At 42.8% G+C, this 15,977-nt stretch overlaps 2 protein-coding genes across 2 annotated transcripts; one reads left to right on the top strand and one right to left on the bottom strand.

Annotated features, from left to right (window-relative positions):
* Positions 1-471: 471 nt before the first annotated feature.
* Positions 472-8,697, top strand: NKAP (NFKB activating protein). The gene is made up of 9 exons (XM_015831892.1): positions 472-692; positions 2,000-2,080; positions 2,174-2,250; positions 3,058-3,112; positions 3,238-3,327; positions 4,596-4,711; positions 5,628-5,703; positions 6,093-6,242; positions 7,124-8,697. Exons 1-9 carry the CDS (start codon positions 472-474, stop codon positions 7,296-7,298), a joined length of 1,041 nt encoding a protein of 346 aa, XP_015687378.1. The 3' UTR covers positions 7,299-8,697.
* A 558-nt stretch (positions 8,698-9,255) lies between these two features.
* AKAP14 (A-kinase anchoring protein 14) lies at positions 9,256-13,068 on the bottom strand. The gene is made up of 6 exons (XM_015831896.1): positions 13,011-13,068; positions 11,484-11,655; positions 11,306-11,397; positions 10,801-10,980; positions 9,588-9,640; positions 9,256-9,443 (listed from the first exon to the last, which is right to left on the bottom strand). Exons 2-6 carry the CDS (start codon positions 11,635-11,637, stop codon positions 9,359-9,361), a joined length of 564 nt encoding a protein of 187 aa, XP_015687382.1. The 5' UTR covers positions 11,638-11,655; positions 13,011-13,068; the 3' UTR covers positions 9,256-9,358.
* Positions 13,069-15,977: the final 2,909 nt, after the last annotated feature.

Raw genomic sequence — 15,977 nt, forward strand, 5'->3', positions numbered from 1 at the left:
CCAAGCAGTCCGGATGGCTTTGTTTTGAAGAGGGGGAAGGGTCCGAGGTGAAGGTCGAATGGCCGGGCGCGGATCACGGGGCCGGAAGTGGGTGACGGGGGAAGGGGAAACGGGCGGACGTTTTCTTTTTCAGCAGTGCCGCACGCGGAAGGGCCGTCGGAGGGCTTGTCCTCTGAAGGGAAAGGCTCCGAAGTGCTCCGGATCTTGCGAAAGAAACGCCCTTGTAAAGAGATCCAGTCTACAGGCTGACTAAACCGGATCTCCGTCACAAAAGCTGCGAGACAGCGTTCAGCGGCACCGGAAGCGAAGTCTTGCACGCCTCTCTACCTTTTTCGTACCTCTACGGCAAGAAGTGACTCTTCTTAAAAAGAGCATGGCGCCTTCCGGAAGTGACGTCAGAAAACAGGAAGCCCCCGTGTGGGGGCCTACAGAGGCAGCCGCGGCCTGGTCGCGCAGCAAACGGCAGAAGCCATGGTGTCGCGCTCGCGGAGCCCCGCGGACTCCCCGGGCTCCCGTCGGGGACGAGACAACGGCTCGGCCAGCCCTTCCCCATCCCGGCACAGCCGCAGCCGCCGGTCTCGCTCTCGGGAGCGCAACGGCTTCCGGCAGCGGCTGGGGCGCCCGCACCACTTCGGTTACCGGCACGACCCGGAGCACTACGGCAAGGAGCAGGAGGAGTCGCTGCGGCAGAGGCGAGTGGCGGCCGCGGGGTGGTCGGGCTCGGCTCTGGGCCGGCTTCGTGGGGTTAAGAACCGTTGTTGTTCTTGTTATGGTCGGTCTCGCTGTCAGCCAGATGTTTAGTCTGGCTTTGGCCTTTGGGTCCTCCTTACTACTACTTACCCTTTACTACTGCTGCTGCTGCTGCTTATATTATAACATATATTATTCATTATTTATTCATTATTATTTATTTTAATCTTCAGTTCGATTTACTGGGACTGGTAAAAACTTTTTTTAACAGTTAAAGTTTTAACCAAGTACTACTTATTGTTATTATTATTGATCATCGCACAGTCAGCCAGATGTTCAGACTGGATTTGGCATTTTTGTCTACCTATCGAGTCATTATTGTTGTTATTGATTTAATCAATTTGATATAATAATAATAATAATAATAATAATAATAATAATAATAATAATAATAATAACAACAACTTTATTGTCACTTTGAATGTGCCAATCAGCATACATCAAAATGAAATTTCATTGCATACAGCTCTCAAAGGGTCACCACCTCCGATATACATTCCTTGGCCAGCTCAAGTTTCAGGTCGTCCATTTTAGTCTTAGGAAGCGAACAATGGCAAACAGGACAGATGGAAATGGAGCTCTATGTGGATTAGCCCTCAAATTAGCTTGTATTCCTGCACGACAACCTCGCCTCCTTTCCTTTTTCTGATCCTGACTGTTCCAGCTTTTTCTTAAAGAGGCCTTGCTTCTTTTTGCCCCTGGGGCACGCTGCCACCGCCACCAACTCCTCCAAAAGCCTCTCTCTCTTCCTCTGGGCCTGCCGACAGTCTGTGACTGGTAAAAACTTAACAGTTCAAGTCCTAACCAAGGACTCTATTACTACTACTAATGTAGTAAAATGAACAATTATTAGAATAATGATTTGTCTGCATAACTAGAATAATGATGTGTCTGCATAATTGCTAGAATAATGATGTAATGCATAATCACTGGGAAAATTCACTGGGAAAGTTCTGTGTCAGTAATATCTGACTACTGCTGCTGCTACTACTACTACTACTACTACTACTATTATTATTATTATTATTGATAATAATAATACCCATGACATGGAAAATCATGGAGGGGCTAATAATATTATTGAGGGGTCCTTGATGCTCTTTGAGCCTGGCGGTTTTCTTGCAGATGTTTCATTGCCCAACTAGGCAACCTCATCAGTGCTAGAAGGGGGAGGGATTTGCTCTCATTTTATTAGTCAAAGATGATTTCATTTTTCTGCAGTTCTATTAAAAAAAATTTTTTTTTACAGACGACTAAATGAGAGAGAACGAATAGGCGAACTAGGAGCACCTGAAATCTGGGGATTCTCACCAAAACTTCCTGAGCCAGAGTAAAACTTGTATTTAATTTAAGTTACATTTGTATTTCATCTTGGGCACTTTAGTTCATAAATCTTAAGACTATCTTCTGCCTTTAAATCTAGCTCTGACGAACATACTCCCGCAGAAGACGAAGAAGGATCATCTAAAAAAAGCACCTCCTCCGAATCCAGCTCAGAAGGTATTACGATGTGTTTAAGCTGAAACTTAACTACATCTGTCATATCTGTGGGAAACTCATTTTACTTTCAATTTGTAAATGGCGCTTCTGCAATTCTCCAAAATAATTCCAGATCGCGACTTCTTAACTCGGGAACAGTATGTGTTCTCTTAAAACTGTAGATGTGGTTTCAGCGTGATGTTGCTTTTTGCGGCAACAATCTGTTTCCCTATATTGCTCTGAAATAAAGTTTTTTTAAAAAAGAGGGGTACTTACAGGCAGTTCTCGACTTACAGCAGTCCGTTTAGTGACCGTTCAAAGTTACAACAGCACTGAGAAAAGTCACTTATGACCATTTTTCATACGACAGTTGCAGCATCTCCAGGGTCACATAATCAAAACTGAGACGCTTGGCAACTGACTCACATTTATGACGGTCACAGTGTCCCGGAGCTATGTGATCTTGTTTTGGGACCTCCTGACAAGCAAAGTCAATGAGGAAGCCGGATTCACTTAACAACTGTGGCAAAAAGGCTGCAAAATGGGGCAAAACTCACTTAAGAAATGGCTCAAAATGGCTCAATTGCGGTCGTAAGTTGAGGACTGCCTGTAAACTATGTCTTGCACCTCTGGAACTGACAATCAGTGGATCATATTTCAGGAGGAAGCACATTAGAATGAATTGTTTGGAAGTTGAGTCATGGCAACCAGATTTATTTATTTATTAAAAATAAATCCAACTTCCAGAGAATTCTGCCTGGATGGCTAAGAATCGACATATTAGAATGAATCATTTCTCTGATTGTAAAACACATATTATTTTTTTAGAGGAAGAGAAGAAAAGAAAGAAAAAGAAAAAGAAGAAAAAGGCTGCAGCGCGTAAGTATCAGTTATAGACTCGCAACAGAATTAGAGATTTGCATCTTAATTCTTTTTGATTCGGTCCCCATAGTCTAGTTACTCCTGTGTGCTAGTTTTTATCTCTTAGAAACATAATCAGGTTTTGAGGTTTCCTTCTTGTCTCCCTTTTTTCCTACGTAATACTTCAGGTGAGGAGGAGAAAAGAAGAGCCAAGAAGAAGAGAAAGAAGCATAGAAAGTAAGAACTCTTTTTAAAATAATCTGCCTACTTCCTGTATGTAAATATTATATCATTCTTCCTTTAACTGCTAAAGTACAAGTCAAAACCTGTCTTGTTGACGAGATAACTTCTTTAAATTGGTTTTCCTTCCTTTCTTGACTCCTGATGTGATTTCAAATTATTCCCTCCAGTTCTTAAATTCTTTCCGTTCTTGAAATTGTTAATATCAGCTGTTAATATTTTGGGAAACACTGTAGAGGGGGGATATGGTCTGTTGCTTCAGCCTAATCCCTGAGGTTAAATTCCTTTTAAGTATCGGGGATGGTTTACTTCCAGATATCTCCAGGGCTGCACAATTATAAGATTGCAAAAGAGAGGAATCACGTGGAATTCCCTGGATTTTGTTTGGGCTGCATGCCACATTACTTGTTCTATATTGGCATTTTTATATTGGTACCAGGGACAAATTCCTTGTGTGTCTAATCACACTTGGCCAAATAAAGTATTTAGTTCCATTTTTCAAATTTGATGCCTTTAAAATGTGTGGGTTTACACCCCTCAGAATTCTCCAGTCATCATGTTGGAAGTCTATCCAGCTTAAAAAGAAAGGCCAAGCTTGAAAAACGCCATTCTACATGAACGAATAAAACATAAAACCATATTCATATCAGCTAGAAAGAAAAAAAAAGCTTGAGATCCTAACTTATTATTGCCCATTTGCAGACGATGCTGTAACCACAGTACTTTATTCTTGTTTGTAATTCTTGGTTTTTCTTTCCCTGACACTGGCTCTCCAAATTCATCCGGTCTCTCTCTTACTGGAGCAGACTGTCTATTTGCAGCAAAATCTTCCATTTTCTGCTGCTTCAGTGGCTTGGAAGAACTCTGTGCTTCCGAGTGAACACGCTGTCTCTTTCTCCTTTTTCCAATTCTTGGTACTCCTGGCTTGTAGAGTTGTTAAAATGTAGGTAAAACAATGGTAGCCTCTCCAGTATATATCCTTTATAAAAAGTCTTGTGACTATTATAAAAAGTCAAACAAGGGTTAAAACAGATTTAAAAATGGGTTAAAAGTAGGTTAAAATGCAGGCTTAAAAAGTGAAAATAAAAATAAAAGCTTTTTTTCATTAGGGTTCAAATTTACCCGTGCACAGTTCGCTCATACAAAAGTAGAATCTGAATCTCTGCAAATTTTGAGCACCGCCTACCGACCAGTATCATTTCCTAACTCCTTTCTTCTGCCTTCACTCGTTCCCCTTCTCCCACGGTCTCTCTCTCATTGACTAGGAAAAAGAGCAAGAAAAAGAAGAATAAGAAGAGCAGGAAGGATTCCAGTGACTCGAGCAGCGAAGATTCGGACGAGAGAGCTGAGTGTGGAGAGGAGCTCTGGATTGAGAGATCAAGTAGGTGGTTAGCACTGAGGGCGGGCTAACTCAAATCAAGGGAAGTGCACCCCTTTGGTTAAGAGAGAGGCACTCAGCTCCAAATATTTTTAAATGGGTCCTCAACCCCTGGGCTGCAGCCCACTATGGGGCCATGGCCAATTTGGAACCGGGCCACACAAGTCCGCATAGCTCAATTTGTGGAAGTTGAGTTGTATGTGTGCACTGGCCTGCCTTTTGCACCAGTCAAGCTGCCCATCACTCACAGGGCCCAGTTCCCCTCTTTCCTCCCCGCCCCCCAGCCAGGCTGCCAAGGCACACAGGTTGGGGACATCTGTTTTAAAACCCATTTCGTTGGGAGATTGCTAGCTGCTTTAAAGATATTTTTACATGTTTATATCCTTCTTTTTTCCAGTCTGGCTTGTGTTTGTATGTTTTGTCTTCTAAAATGAGCTTTATCGTTATTGTTTATTAATGATGTATACAGGCGATCCTTGACTTATAGCCGTGCATTTAGTGACCATTTGAAGTCACGAGGGTACTGAAAAAAGAGACTTATGGCCGTTTTTCACACTTAACAGCCGTTGCAGCATGCCCCAAAATCACGTGATCCAAATTCAGACGCTTGACCAACGGTTCATATTTATGACGGTCGCAGCGTCCCGAGTTCATTCGATCCCCTTTTTGCGACCTTCCGACAAGCAAAGTCAATGGGGGAAGACAGACTCACTTAACAGCCGGGTTGCTAACTTACCAGCTGCGGTGTTTCGTTTAACAACTGTGGCAAGAAAAGTCGTAAAAACGGGACAATATTCATTAAGCCACTGCCTCACTTAACAACAGAAATGTTGGGCTCAGTTGCGGCCGTAAGTCAGGGACTGCCTGTACTGCCTCAGTCTTCATGGGTTTGGGTTTTTCTCTCTCCCGCCTATTGCAGAAAATACAGACGCCGTGGATTTTATTGGTCCAGAAGCTCCCATCAGTCACGCTTCTCAGGACGAGCGCCCTTTGAAGTAAGTGCTGTTCTGTGAGGCTGATAATAGACTAGGAGGGAGCAGAACTGTTGTAGGTAAAGATCAGGTACAACGGGGTCCCCGACCCCAGGTCCATGGACCGGCACCGGTCCGCGGCACGCCAGGAACCAGGCCACTCAAACAAGCAAAGCCCCATCTGTGGGATGCAGGCATCACGCAAAATCAGCCCCCCTCCGCTCTGCGGGAAAACCTCTCTCCGTGGAACCAGTCCCTGGTGCCCAAAAGGTTGGGGGCCACTGATGTACAGCACACAAGAAGCCGAGCTGCAACACCAGGCTTAGTGGGTAGGGAGAGTGATCCTTTGTGGTGTGTGTGTGTGTGTGTGTGGTTGCTGTGGTTTACATTGGCATTCTCTTTCTCCCCTGAAGCTACGGTCACGCTTTGCTGCCCGGTGAAGGGGCTGCCATGGCCGAGTACGTAAAGGCGGGCAAGCGGATTCCTAGGAGAGGCGAAATAGGACTTACCAGTGAAGAAATTGCTTCCTTTGAGAAATCTGGCTATGTTATGAGTGGCAGCAGGTAAGTGACCCGGTTAAAAATATTGCAAAGGACAAGGGCTGGCCTTGGTTCTGATTGCCCCCCCCCAAAGTACTGGGGCAATCTCAGAACAAAGGATAGATTGGATCTTGCTTAAATTTATACCTGGTTATAAGGAAGACTGCCGAATCAAAACTAATCTCGATTATACTCTCCTCTGTTTAATTCCATTGTTTCTCTCCAATCAAAAATCATGGTTTGGCAGGGACACGCCACTCAGGAATTTGAGCTCTTTTTATTCTGTCTCAGTGTTTCTCAACCTTGGCAACAACTGGTCTGTGAATTCTGGGAGTTGAAGTCTACCCATCTCAAAATTGCCAAGGTTGAGAAACTCTGCTCTAAGTGGGACTTCCCACACCATTCTTAAGAGTTCCCATATGGATTATATTGAGAGCAAATAATGGGACTAAAAAATTTCATTTGGTTTTTGAGTAAATGTTAGAGTATTAATGTAGTTTATATGTTATAATAGGTTACTTATTTTTATTTATAATTATTAATATGGTGTTATAATTATTGTGTTTAATACTAGTATATTCGTTTAAAAGAGAGTTAAAGGATGTTATAGATTTGTTATTCTAATAGTTGATTAATGTTAGATAGAGTATGGTTATTGTTAACCCTGTGATTGGCTCTGGGAAATGGGGGGGAGGGAGAGGGGAGTGGAAGAGTGGGTTTTGGGGAGGGGGGGAATTATATTGTAAAACTTTTATAAAATTTTCAATTAAAAAAAAAAAAAGAGAGTTCCCATATGCTGGTAAGGGGCTGGAGGTGAATGGAAATGGCCGAAATGAAAATATTCTGTTGCCAGTTGATGCCTTGAGTGTTGATAGTTCGTTGACGGCCACCCTCTCTCTCGTTAGGCATCGGCGTATGGAAGCGGTGCGTCTGCGGAAAGAGAACCAGATCTACAGCGCGGACGAGAAGAGAGCCCTGGCTTCTTTCAACCAGGAAGAAAGGCGAAAGAGAGAAAACAAGATCCTAGCCAGCTTCCGGGAAATGGTCTACCGAAAAACGAAGGGCAAAGATGAGAAATGAACGACGTATCCTCCCGAGTGACGGGCAAACGGGTGGGTCCTGACATTGGCTTGTGCCATAGGAAATTTTGGGGGAAACAGTCCATAGATATCCAGCCAAGAACCCTAATTGGCCTGGTGAGGTCTTGGAACTAACTTGCAGGATCTATCCAACTTGCAACCCAAGGCAGGGAAACCAAAGCAGGCCAGTCAGCACCACCACAATGCCAAAAAGCTACTGGGATACTGTTGCTTTTTTGTGTTTGAGAAAATAGCACTTTAAAAAAAAAATCAGCTGAGGCAAAAACTTCCATCAATAGGGGTTCAGTAAAGTCTGTTTTCTATCGACTTTGACAAGAAGAAAATATTAAGTCCGGAACGGAACAAGAAGATCTCTTGTAGGATGAGTGTATTTTGTGAAAAATGGCCAGAACATACCCTGGGCCTAACTCTGTGCACCCAAAAGGCAGAAATAGCTTTAATGTTGACAGTTGCCTTTATAAGCTTCCTGCCTCGAACAGACACACAAATAGGAGTGGATTGTTAAAACAGGGAAAAATTGTAATCTCGTTTTGTGGCTCAGACTGTCAAAAGCGTGGGTCGTCTCCTCCTTGTAAATAGGATCAGTAAATCTGTCATTTTGAGATTCTTTGCAGATTTAGTACTATGTTAAAGTCTAGCTCATAATTTTGCAAAAGAGAATGCTTTGAGGATCATCAATATATTTCTCGCTCGATTAAGTGTAAATAGTTTTTTTTAGCAACGCAGAGGAGATAAATATCCATCTGAATAAGTTTTTTTTAACCTTTACGTTTCTTCAATGGCTTCATCTACAGCCTAAATAAAATATGTGGATTGGAATTCATAGTTCCATGTGCCAACTGCCACCTACTGGGGAGGGGGGGTGAGTTTCTGTTCCCTTTTTAAATTTTTTAGTGCACCATAAACTTTAGAAGCATATCTGGAGCTACATTTTGAAACTAGGAAGAAAAGAAATCCCAATGTAAATGCACCCCAGTATCAAGGACAGCTTTTATTGACTGCATTCTGGACGGTCTTTTTTTGTTTTGTTTTGTTTTGTTTTTTTGGCACAGTTCCAGTATGGTACACCACTCATAAACTGTATTTTTAAAATTAAACATCCTCCTATGTATAGTTGGCTGTGTGTTGCTTTTTGAGATTTGTTCAGTAGATGTCTATCCACCTTTTCTTGGAGCTCGAGGTTATGTACAGAGCCCACCTATCCTCTCAATAGCCATGAGAGGCAGATCCAGACCAAGAGAAGGACAAGGTCACCCTCTGACTTTCCATAAACTTGGAGGTGGATTCGAACAGGGGTTTTCTCAGACTTCTCAACTCCAGTGACTCTCAAGTCTTTGAAGTCATTCAAGGTCATTCTTTGAAATACCTTCGAGCAGAAGCAGAAATGACCCCCCCCACCCTTTTGCAGTCCAGTTGATTTAATACATTTGAGATAGAGACCCCACAGACTGCTCTTGAATCAAAGTCCAATATTCTTGAGACCTGCATAAAGAAAAAACTCCAAAAGAATTGTGATCCTGGCTTTTGTAGATCAGCCTCCCTTTCTCTTCTCGCTTTTGCCCATATTAGTTGGAATTTTGAGACTTGCCTTCTCACACTTTAGGAAGATCTCCGGTTGGGAAAAGTCGATTTATTTATGTCGCATTAAATAAAGACACTCGGCGGGTGTAATCTCTCCCATCTTTTGCTGCAAATGTCCGATTTAAGGGCCTTAAAACTGCTTACGTGTGCAGTTTGGTTAAACCCCAAAGTGCTTTTTGAAAAGGCAACTGGACTTTGTTTTTGCTTGAAGATGTTTCGCTTCTCATCCAAGAAGCTTCTTCAGTTCTGGTGCCTTTTCAAAAAGCACCTTTGGGACAACCATGACCTGGATGACCACAGACAATTTGGTTAAAGTTTTTCTTCCTGCATTTCCTTGACATGAATTGCACAGAGAGATCAAAACAAGGGTCTGATTACAGCAAGCCGTGGATTTTATTACCCAAAAAACAAAAACGGGGTGTCTTAAAGAGATTTTAATTTCTAGCCATTCCAGCAGAACTAAAAATCCACAGTCTCCATCATGACGATCTTACTTTCAATGACATCCTTGAGCCACTTTTCCTTAAAGCGAGTTTTTCCCGGCCTGCAAATAGAAAAACAGCCTGAGCATTTTGCACTCACACTTTTTTTCATATTTTACCCCAAAGGTTACCTAATACAAATAGCTCTTATGGCAATGTGGGAGCCCAGACGTGCAAACCAGTTGATTGAGGGATGGGAAAGTTACCTGTGAATGAGCTTATTGGTTTCCACCACAAAGAACACGTCAATTGGCAGCGTCTGTATCGGATAGAAAACCAATAGTTAGTTTTATGCATGACGGTGGCCTACTTGACGGTTCTCATGAAAGTAGAGACATTCCAGAAAAAAAAAAAAAGACAGTGCGTACTCCCAAGAATTGAACCTAACAATAATATTCAACTTCTAACAGGAATCCTGGATGGAATTCCATTAAATTACAACTCTTGTATCCATTTTTCCGTGCTTCCTGATTTCTAAATTTTTACAGTTTCTGGTTTCTTCCAAGTTGTCTCGTTGAGCTACTCAAATAGATTTTGGATGAACGGGCAGCTAAGCGAGAGGATTCATGAAAGTATAAATGGCTAAGTCTTCAAGATGCCACCACTATAGCTGTTATATCGTATTTCCCCAAAAATAAGACCCAACCAAAATAATAAGCCCTAGTATGATTTTTCAGGATGCTTGTAATATAAGCCCCTCCCCCAAAATAAGCCCAAGTTAAGGTTGTCAGCCAGACAGATGCATTTATGACTGAATATAAGCCCTAACTGGAAAATAAATCCTAATGCATCTTTTGGAGCAAAAATTAATATAAGACCCAGTCTTACTTTTGGGGAAACATGGTAATTTATGTATATTAGTTATACCTAAAATTAATAGCATGCATTTCCTTCTTGTCAGCTAGGAAGGTCACAGATGGCTAACTATCACAAATAACGGTTGGTTGCCAAGCTCCCAAATTTAGATTACGACTGCCGTGATGTTGCAGCGGACATCAATGTAAGGACCAGTCATAAGTCACATTTTTCTGTGCTAGTTTTAACTTCCAACAATCACTAAATGATTGGTTGTAAGTCAAGGACAGTTCAGAGGGCCAGTAGTTCCTCTTCTCTGGGTGTGATCAGATTCTTAAAAGCGGCTGATAACAACAGATCATGGATTAAGGATCAAAGAGAATATTTGTAGCTCAGGGTTTCCTTGCAGACGTTTCATTACCAAACTAGGTAACATCATCAGTCCTAGAAGGGCGTGGGGTTTGGTCTCCGTTTCTGTCCTAACAGCTTGCTCTGTCCGTGTTGGTGGGAGTGGTCTTGGTGGAACCAAGGACCCCTACAGATCATGGATGTTAGAGAACTCTAAAGAGCATCCTTAACGTGATTGGGCTTAATTGTCTCCCAAGAGGACCTCAAAATACTCACTCTGGGCTTGATTTTGGAAATCTCAATGGCAAAATAGACACACGCTGTTGCTCGAGGGATGGGCTTCCTGCATGTCGGGATGCTCCAACGGACTCGGTAATAATACCTGGTGCTATACCGGAGTTCCTCGTTGTTGAGATAATTGCTCCAGTGTAGCCAACTTTCATAAAGTTCCCATGTCTGCAAGGATGAATACACAGTCCCGTTACAAGCACCTGTTTGAAAAAAGCCTGCTACGTTTTACTTTGTTTTACTATTCTGGAGTTTACAGGTAGCCTTTAACAGGATAACGGAAGGGATCTCGGAGGTCCTCTAGCCCAACCCACTGCTCCAGCAGGACACCCTATACTATTTCAGACAAATGGCTGTCCAGTCTCTTCTTAAAAACAAGTCATAAAGTGGCCGAGGTTGGGGACCCCTGGTCTAAGCCTAGTTGACCCTCCCAGCCATGCGTCACATTGCCTTGGCACACAAGATGCCAAGGAACACTGAACATGACGCTTACCTTCATATAGTCCTCAATCTGCAACAGGCCTCTTCCGATGGAGAAATCCTTGCACCTCATCCAAGCAATATTTGGTATTTTGTATTTGGCGCCTGAAGTTGATGAGAAGAGTAGAAATTAGAGTCTGATTCAAATTGGACACCAGTGGCCTGGCAGCTTCTCTTCCACACTGGAGTACCTGCCTCTTCCTTCTTCAGGGCTTTAATTCTGTCCACGGCATCTTTAATCACCCCGCTAACAACCAAGGCTGCTGCCTCCTGGATGTCTTCCTCTTCCTCCTTCTCCTCTTCCTCCTCCTCCATAACTGCTATATATTTCTCTTCCAACGACATGGTCCTTTATTTCTTCCGCTTGTAGAAGATGGGGAAAAAAATTGGATAGAATCTAAAGAAACAATCTGGGGAAAGTTATATCTGGGTTGTAGGCAAATCCTCGACCCCTGTGCCTGATTCAACTCTAATGTACTGTACTTCACAACAATAATGAAAGCTTAGGGAATGATACATCTGCCACTTTGTAAGGTAACAGAAGATTTTTTGACTTTTTTGCTGTGGAAAGCTAACTCAGCTAATGGTAAACCATCATTGGTCTAATTCTTCCTGATTATGGGAAAGATAGCAATAGCACTTAGACTTGTATACCACTTCATGCTGCTTTACAGCCCTCTGTAAGTGGTTTACAGAGTCAATATCTTGCCCCCAAACAACCTGGGTCCTCATTTGACCGGGCTGGAAGGATGGAAGGCTGAGTCAACCTTGAACCGGTCAGGATCGAACTCCTGACAGTCGGCAGAATTAGTCTGCAATACTGCATTCTAACCCCTGCGCCACCACGGTTCCTGCAGGTCACCAAGGTAAACTCCCATACCTCCCCATTGTTTGAAGCAGGCCCTTGTTCTCCTCCTATCAGAAGATGCCAAGGACTAAACACCAAATGTTTTGGGGGGTAAATCATAAAAACCATTGCAAGAATTAGCTATGTTCTAGTTTCATGAAAAGAAGGACCAAGGGTGACATGACAGCAGTGTTCCAATATCTCAGGGGCTGCCACAAAGAAGAGGGAGTCAAGCTATTCTCCAAAGCACCGGAAGGCAGGACAAGAAGCAACGGATGGAAACTAACCAAAGAGAGAAGCAACCTAGAACTAAGGAGAAACTTCCTGACAGCAAGAACAATTAACCAGTGGAACGACTTGTCTCCAAAAGTTGTGGGTGCTCCATCACTGCAGGCTTTTAAGAAGAAATTGGACAGCCATTTGGCTGAAATGGTATAGAGTTTCCTGCATGAGCAGGGAGTTGGACTAGAAGACCTCCAAGGTCCCTTCCAACTCTTTTATTTTGCATACAAACCATGCCTTGTATCACTCTTGCATACTGCCTGCATGATAGCAGTGCTGCAAAAAAAACACACCCCAATCCTTGCTTATTCCCACCTTCCATCTTGCAATACATGGCCACCTTTTGCATTGTCCTTGAGAAATAGTCATGCGTGCAAGGAAAATGCAACAACGCACGAATGTTGTGTTCTTTGACCTCCCTATTTCCTGCTTGCTCCACCGCTATGAAAAGCAAGCCACTGTTTGGAAGAAACAACTCAGGAACATCCAATGAATCTGTCACCCAGCCAAGAGGCTTTGGAATTTGGCTACCTGCTTTAAAAAAAAAAAAAGCACTTTCTGGCTGCTTTGATCTTGTGACAAAACCAACCTTCTTTGCTCTAGGGGGAAAAAAATGCAAGTTTCCAAGGTTGATCAAGCTTCCGGCTGCAGACTTGCAAAGTGTTTGCTCACAAGAATCACTTAGGCAACCCACAACGTCCAGCCAATAATTCCGTGGCATTGATGTTCAGACATTCCATCAGGCTTAAAGGAAAAGTGCTAAAAGAGCAGGAGGTCTTTGGGGCAGGATCAGGCACATGGGAATGTTCCACCACGTGAGATTAAGAGATGAATGCTACCAAGAGGGGGGGTGTCAATTAAATGTACTGCTTTGCACATTTTATTGGTGTGTGCTGTTTAATTCTGTAAGCTTTTTCGTTGACTGTTTTGTTGTCCGTTGCCCTGAGTCGCACTGAATAGGACAGCCATAAAAATGCTTAAAAAGTAGAATACTCATTCACCACCATTACCTACGAAGATTCTCGATCATCCAGATCATAGTTATCCCAAAGACGCTTTTTTCACGAAGCAACTGGACTTTCTTGTTTTTCTTTGAAGACGTTTCTCTTCTCATCCCAGAAGCTTCCTCAGCTCAGCCATTCCCCCACCATCCGGTCAGAGCTGAAGATGCTTCTTGGATGAGAAGCGAAACGTCTTCAAAGAAAAACAAGAAAGTCCAGTTGCCTCGTGAAAAAAACATCTTTGGGATACCATTATCCTTCTCTTCCATCCATCCCTCCCCCCCCCCGCCTCATCTGACAGGAAATCCAACTTTCAGATTTAATCAATTTCCAAGCTTAAATTTGTTTTGCACCGATTGGCTTTCTAGGCTGATTTTTGGAAAAAAAAGAGATTCTTTCTTTCCTCAGATCTCAGCAGAGACACGTGAATTTCCCGTTCCTCAGGGGTAGAAAATGAATCTGTTCTGGAGTAATGACCCTCTTTTTAAAGCTTTCTTTCTGAGCTAGGAAAATCCATACTTGCTTTTGTAAGAGATTGAGCTAGCAAGTCTTTTTTCTACACATGGCTTGTGGGAATTGCTTTTTGGGTGCCATTATCGCTTTCTGGACTATATTTGCCTCCAATAAAGCCTTTCCGGATGGAGCCCCTGAATCTGCCTGCGAGAGCATGTTGCCTGTCCATATTGGGGTACAGCCTCAAACAGTTCCTAGTCCCTATGAAGTTTCGGTTAGTACACCTTCCTTCCAAAATGGGCAGCTGGTTAATGGTAAGTTTGTATTTTGTTTATTTCAATTGAAAAGAAGATACTGTTAAAGGCCCCCCCCACACACACAAATCTTTCTTTTCTCTCTTCTCTCCTCTTTTCCAAGTATACTTATGTTTTCTCAGCATCAAAAATCATTGGGTTTTTAGGTTAGCAAAAATCAACAGCAGCCAAATTTTGGCCAGATTAGATGTGAGGTCATGAAATGTCAGGATTGTAGGCAATGAGAAGTGGATAAATTCCAGGAAATAAAGATAATAATCTATTTCCACATTATTGCCCCTTCTCCCCAAAAAGCCCTAATGTGTGTATCATAGAAGTCAGCAGTTGTCCTGATCATCCAAAGCCCGTTTTGTATAGTTTTGAATAAGTGGATTGTGTGGACTCGCTTTTGAGTTTCATAGCTAAATGCTTAGCAAAGTGGGTGAATCCAGCCAACTTTGGTTTATTCATTAACCCGTGATTAAGCCGTTAATTCTCCACACAATACATACACTTGGAAGTTTTTTTCCCCCTAATGTTTGGAAAACAAGGTTTGCTGGTTTACAGGAGCAGAAAAGGAGGTTTGTTCTCTCCAGTACAGATCCGTGGAGCGGCTTATCAAGGATTGTTGTTGGAGGTGCGTTCATTTCAGTCTCCTGCAGCCCTCGGATTTTGGCAAAGTCCCCCAAACAATACCAGATTTTTACAGGTAAGCACAAATAGTTAGGTCTGGAGGGTGATGTGTCACATATTTGTCCGTTTGAAGTCCCAGAGCTCTTCCGTGTCTCTGTGGCCTGTGACTTGTCTAGTTTGTGGTCCACCAGTTCTTGCCTGCAAGCAAACAGCGAGTGACATAACATCCCCAGGTCTGTTTGAACTCACCTTTACCTGTAGTGGGGCACTGGTTAGAATGCAGTATTGCAGGCTAACTCTGTCCACTGCCGAGAGTTTGATCCTGATCAGTTCAAGCTTGACTCAGAATAACAAGAGTTAGAAGGGACCTTGGAGGTCTTCTATTCCAACCCTCTGCTCAAGCAGGAAAACCTATACCATTTCAGACAAACGGTTGTCCAATCTCTTCTTAAAAACTCCGTGTTGGAGTAGCCACAAGTTCCATCCTTCTGAGGTCAGTAAAATGATGATCCAGATTGTTGGGGGGCAAGGTGCCGACTCTGTAAACTGCTTAGAGAGGGCTGTAAAGCACTATGGGGCAGTATATGAGTCTAAGAGCTATTGCTATTATCCACATAAACCCACACCCCAAAATTGTGTAGCACAAACTATACAAATCGTAGCTCACTTTCTCATGTTACGCTGGGCCTGCATGTTGCTCGTTTAACTTCAGGTCAGCGCATTCTTGGAAGATCCCAATCCTAGGGTGAGTAAACCATGGCTTCCACTTCATGGGTGTTGAATTCAGAAAGGCATATTGAAGCAAAATGTGCTAGAGAAAGTAATCACTTCCATAGGACTTGAAGTCTTGAAGATTGTGCATGCAATGCACATTGCAGTTCAGCTATGCTGTGCGAAGACACAAAACTGAGACGAAAAATAGCAAGGCTGTTGTAAAAATACAAGTAATTCTGTTTTAAACAGAATTAACTTGAAGTAGCTTTGGCGCTTATTTATTTATTTTATTTATTTGGCAGTGCTCTGGAAATCCTCAAGGGGCCATTACTCATTCCAACACCAATTTAAAAAGGAGCCAGATCTACTCCTGGCTTCCACCTCCCTCGCACTGTCCCCCTGTACTTATCTTTGTGTAAGTATTATATGTGCGTCGAACTTTGTGTGAGTATTATATGTGCT

Source organism: Protobothrops mucrosquamatus, unplaced genomic scaffold (genome assembly GCF_001527695.2).
Source record: "Protobothrops mucrosquamatus isolate PMUCROS unplaced genomic scaffold, P.Mucros_1.0 scaffold_286, whole genome shotgun sequence".
NCBI lineage: Eukaryota > Metazoa > Chordata > Lepidosauria > Squamata > Viperidae > Protobothrops > Protobothrops mucrosquamatus.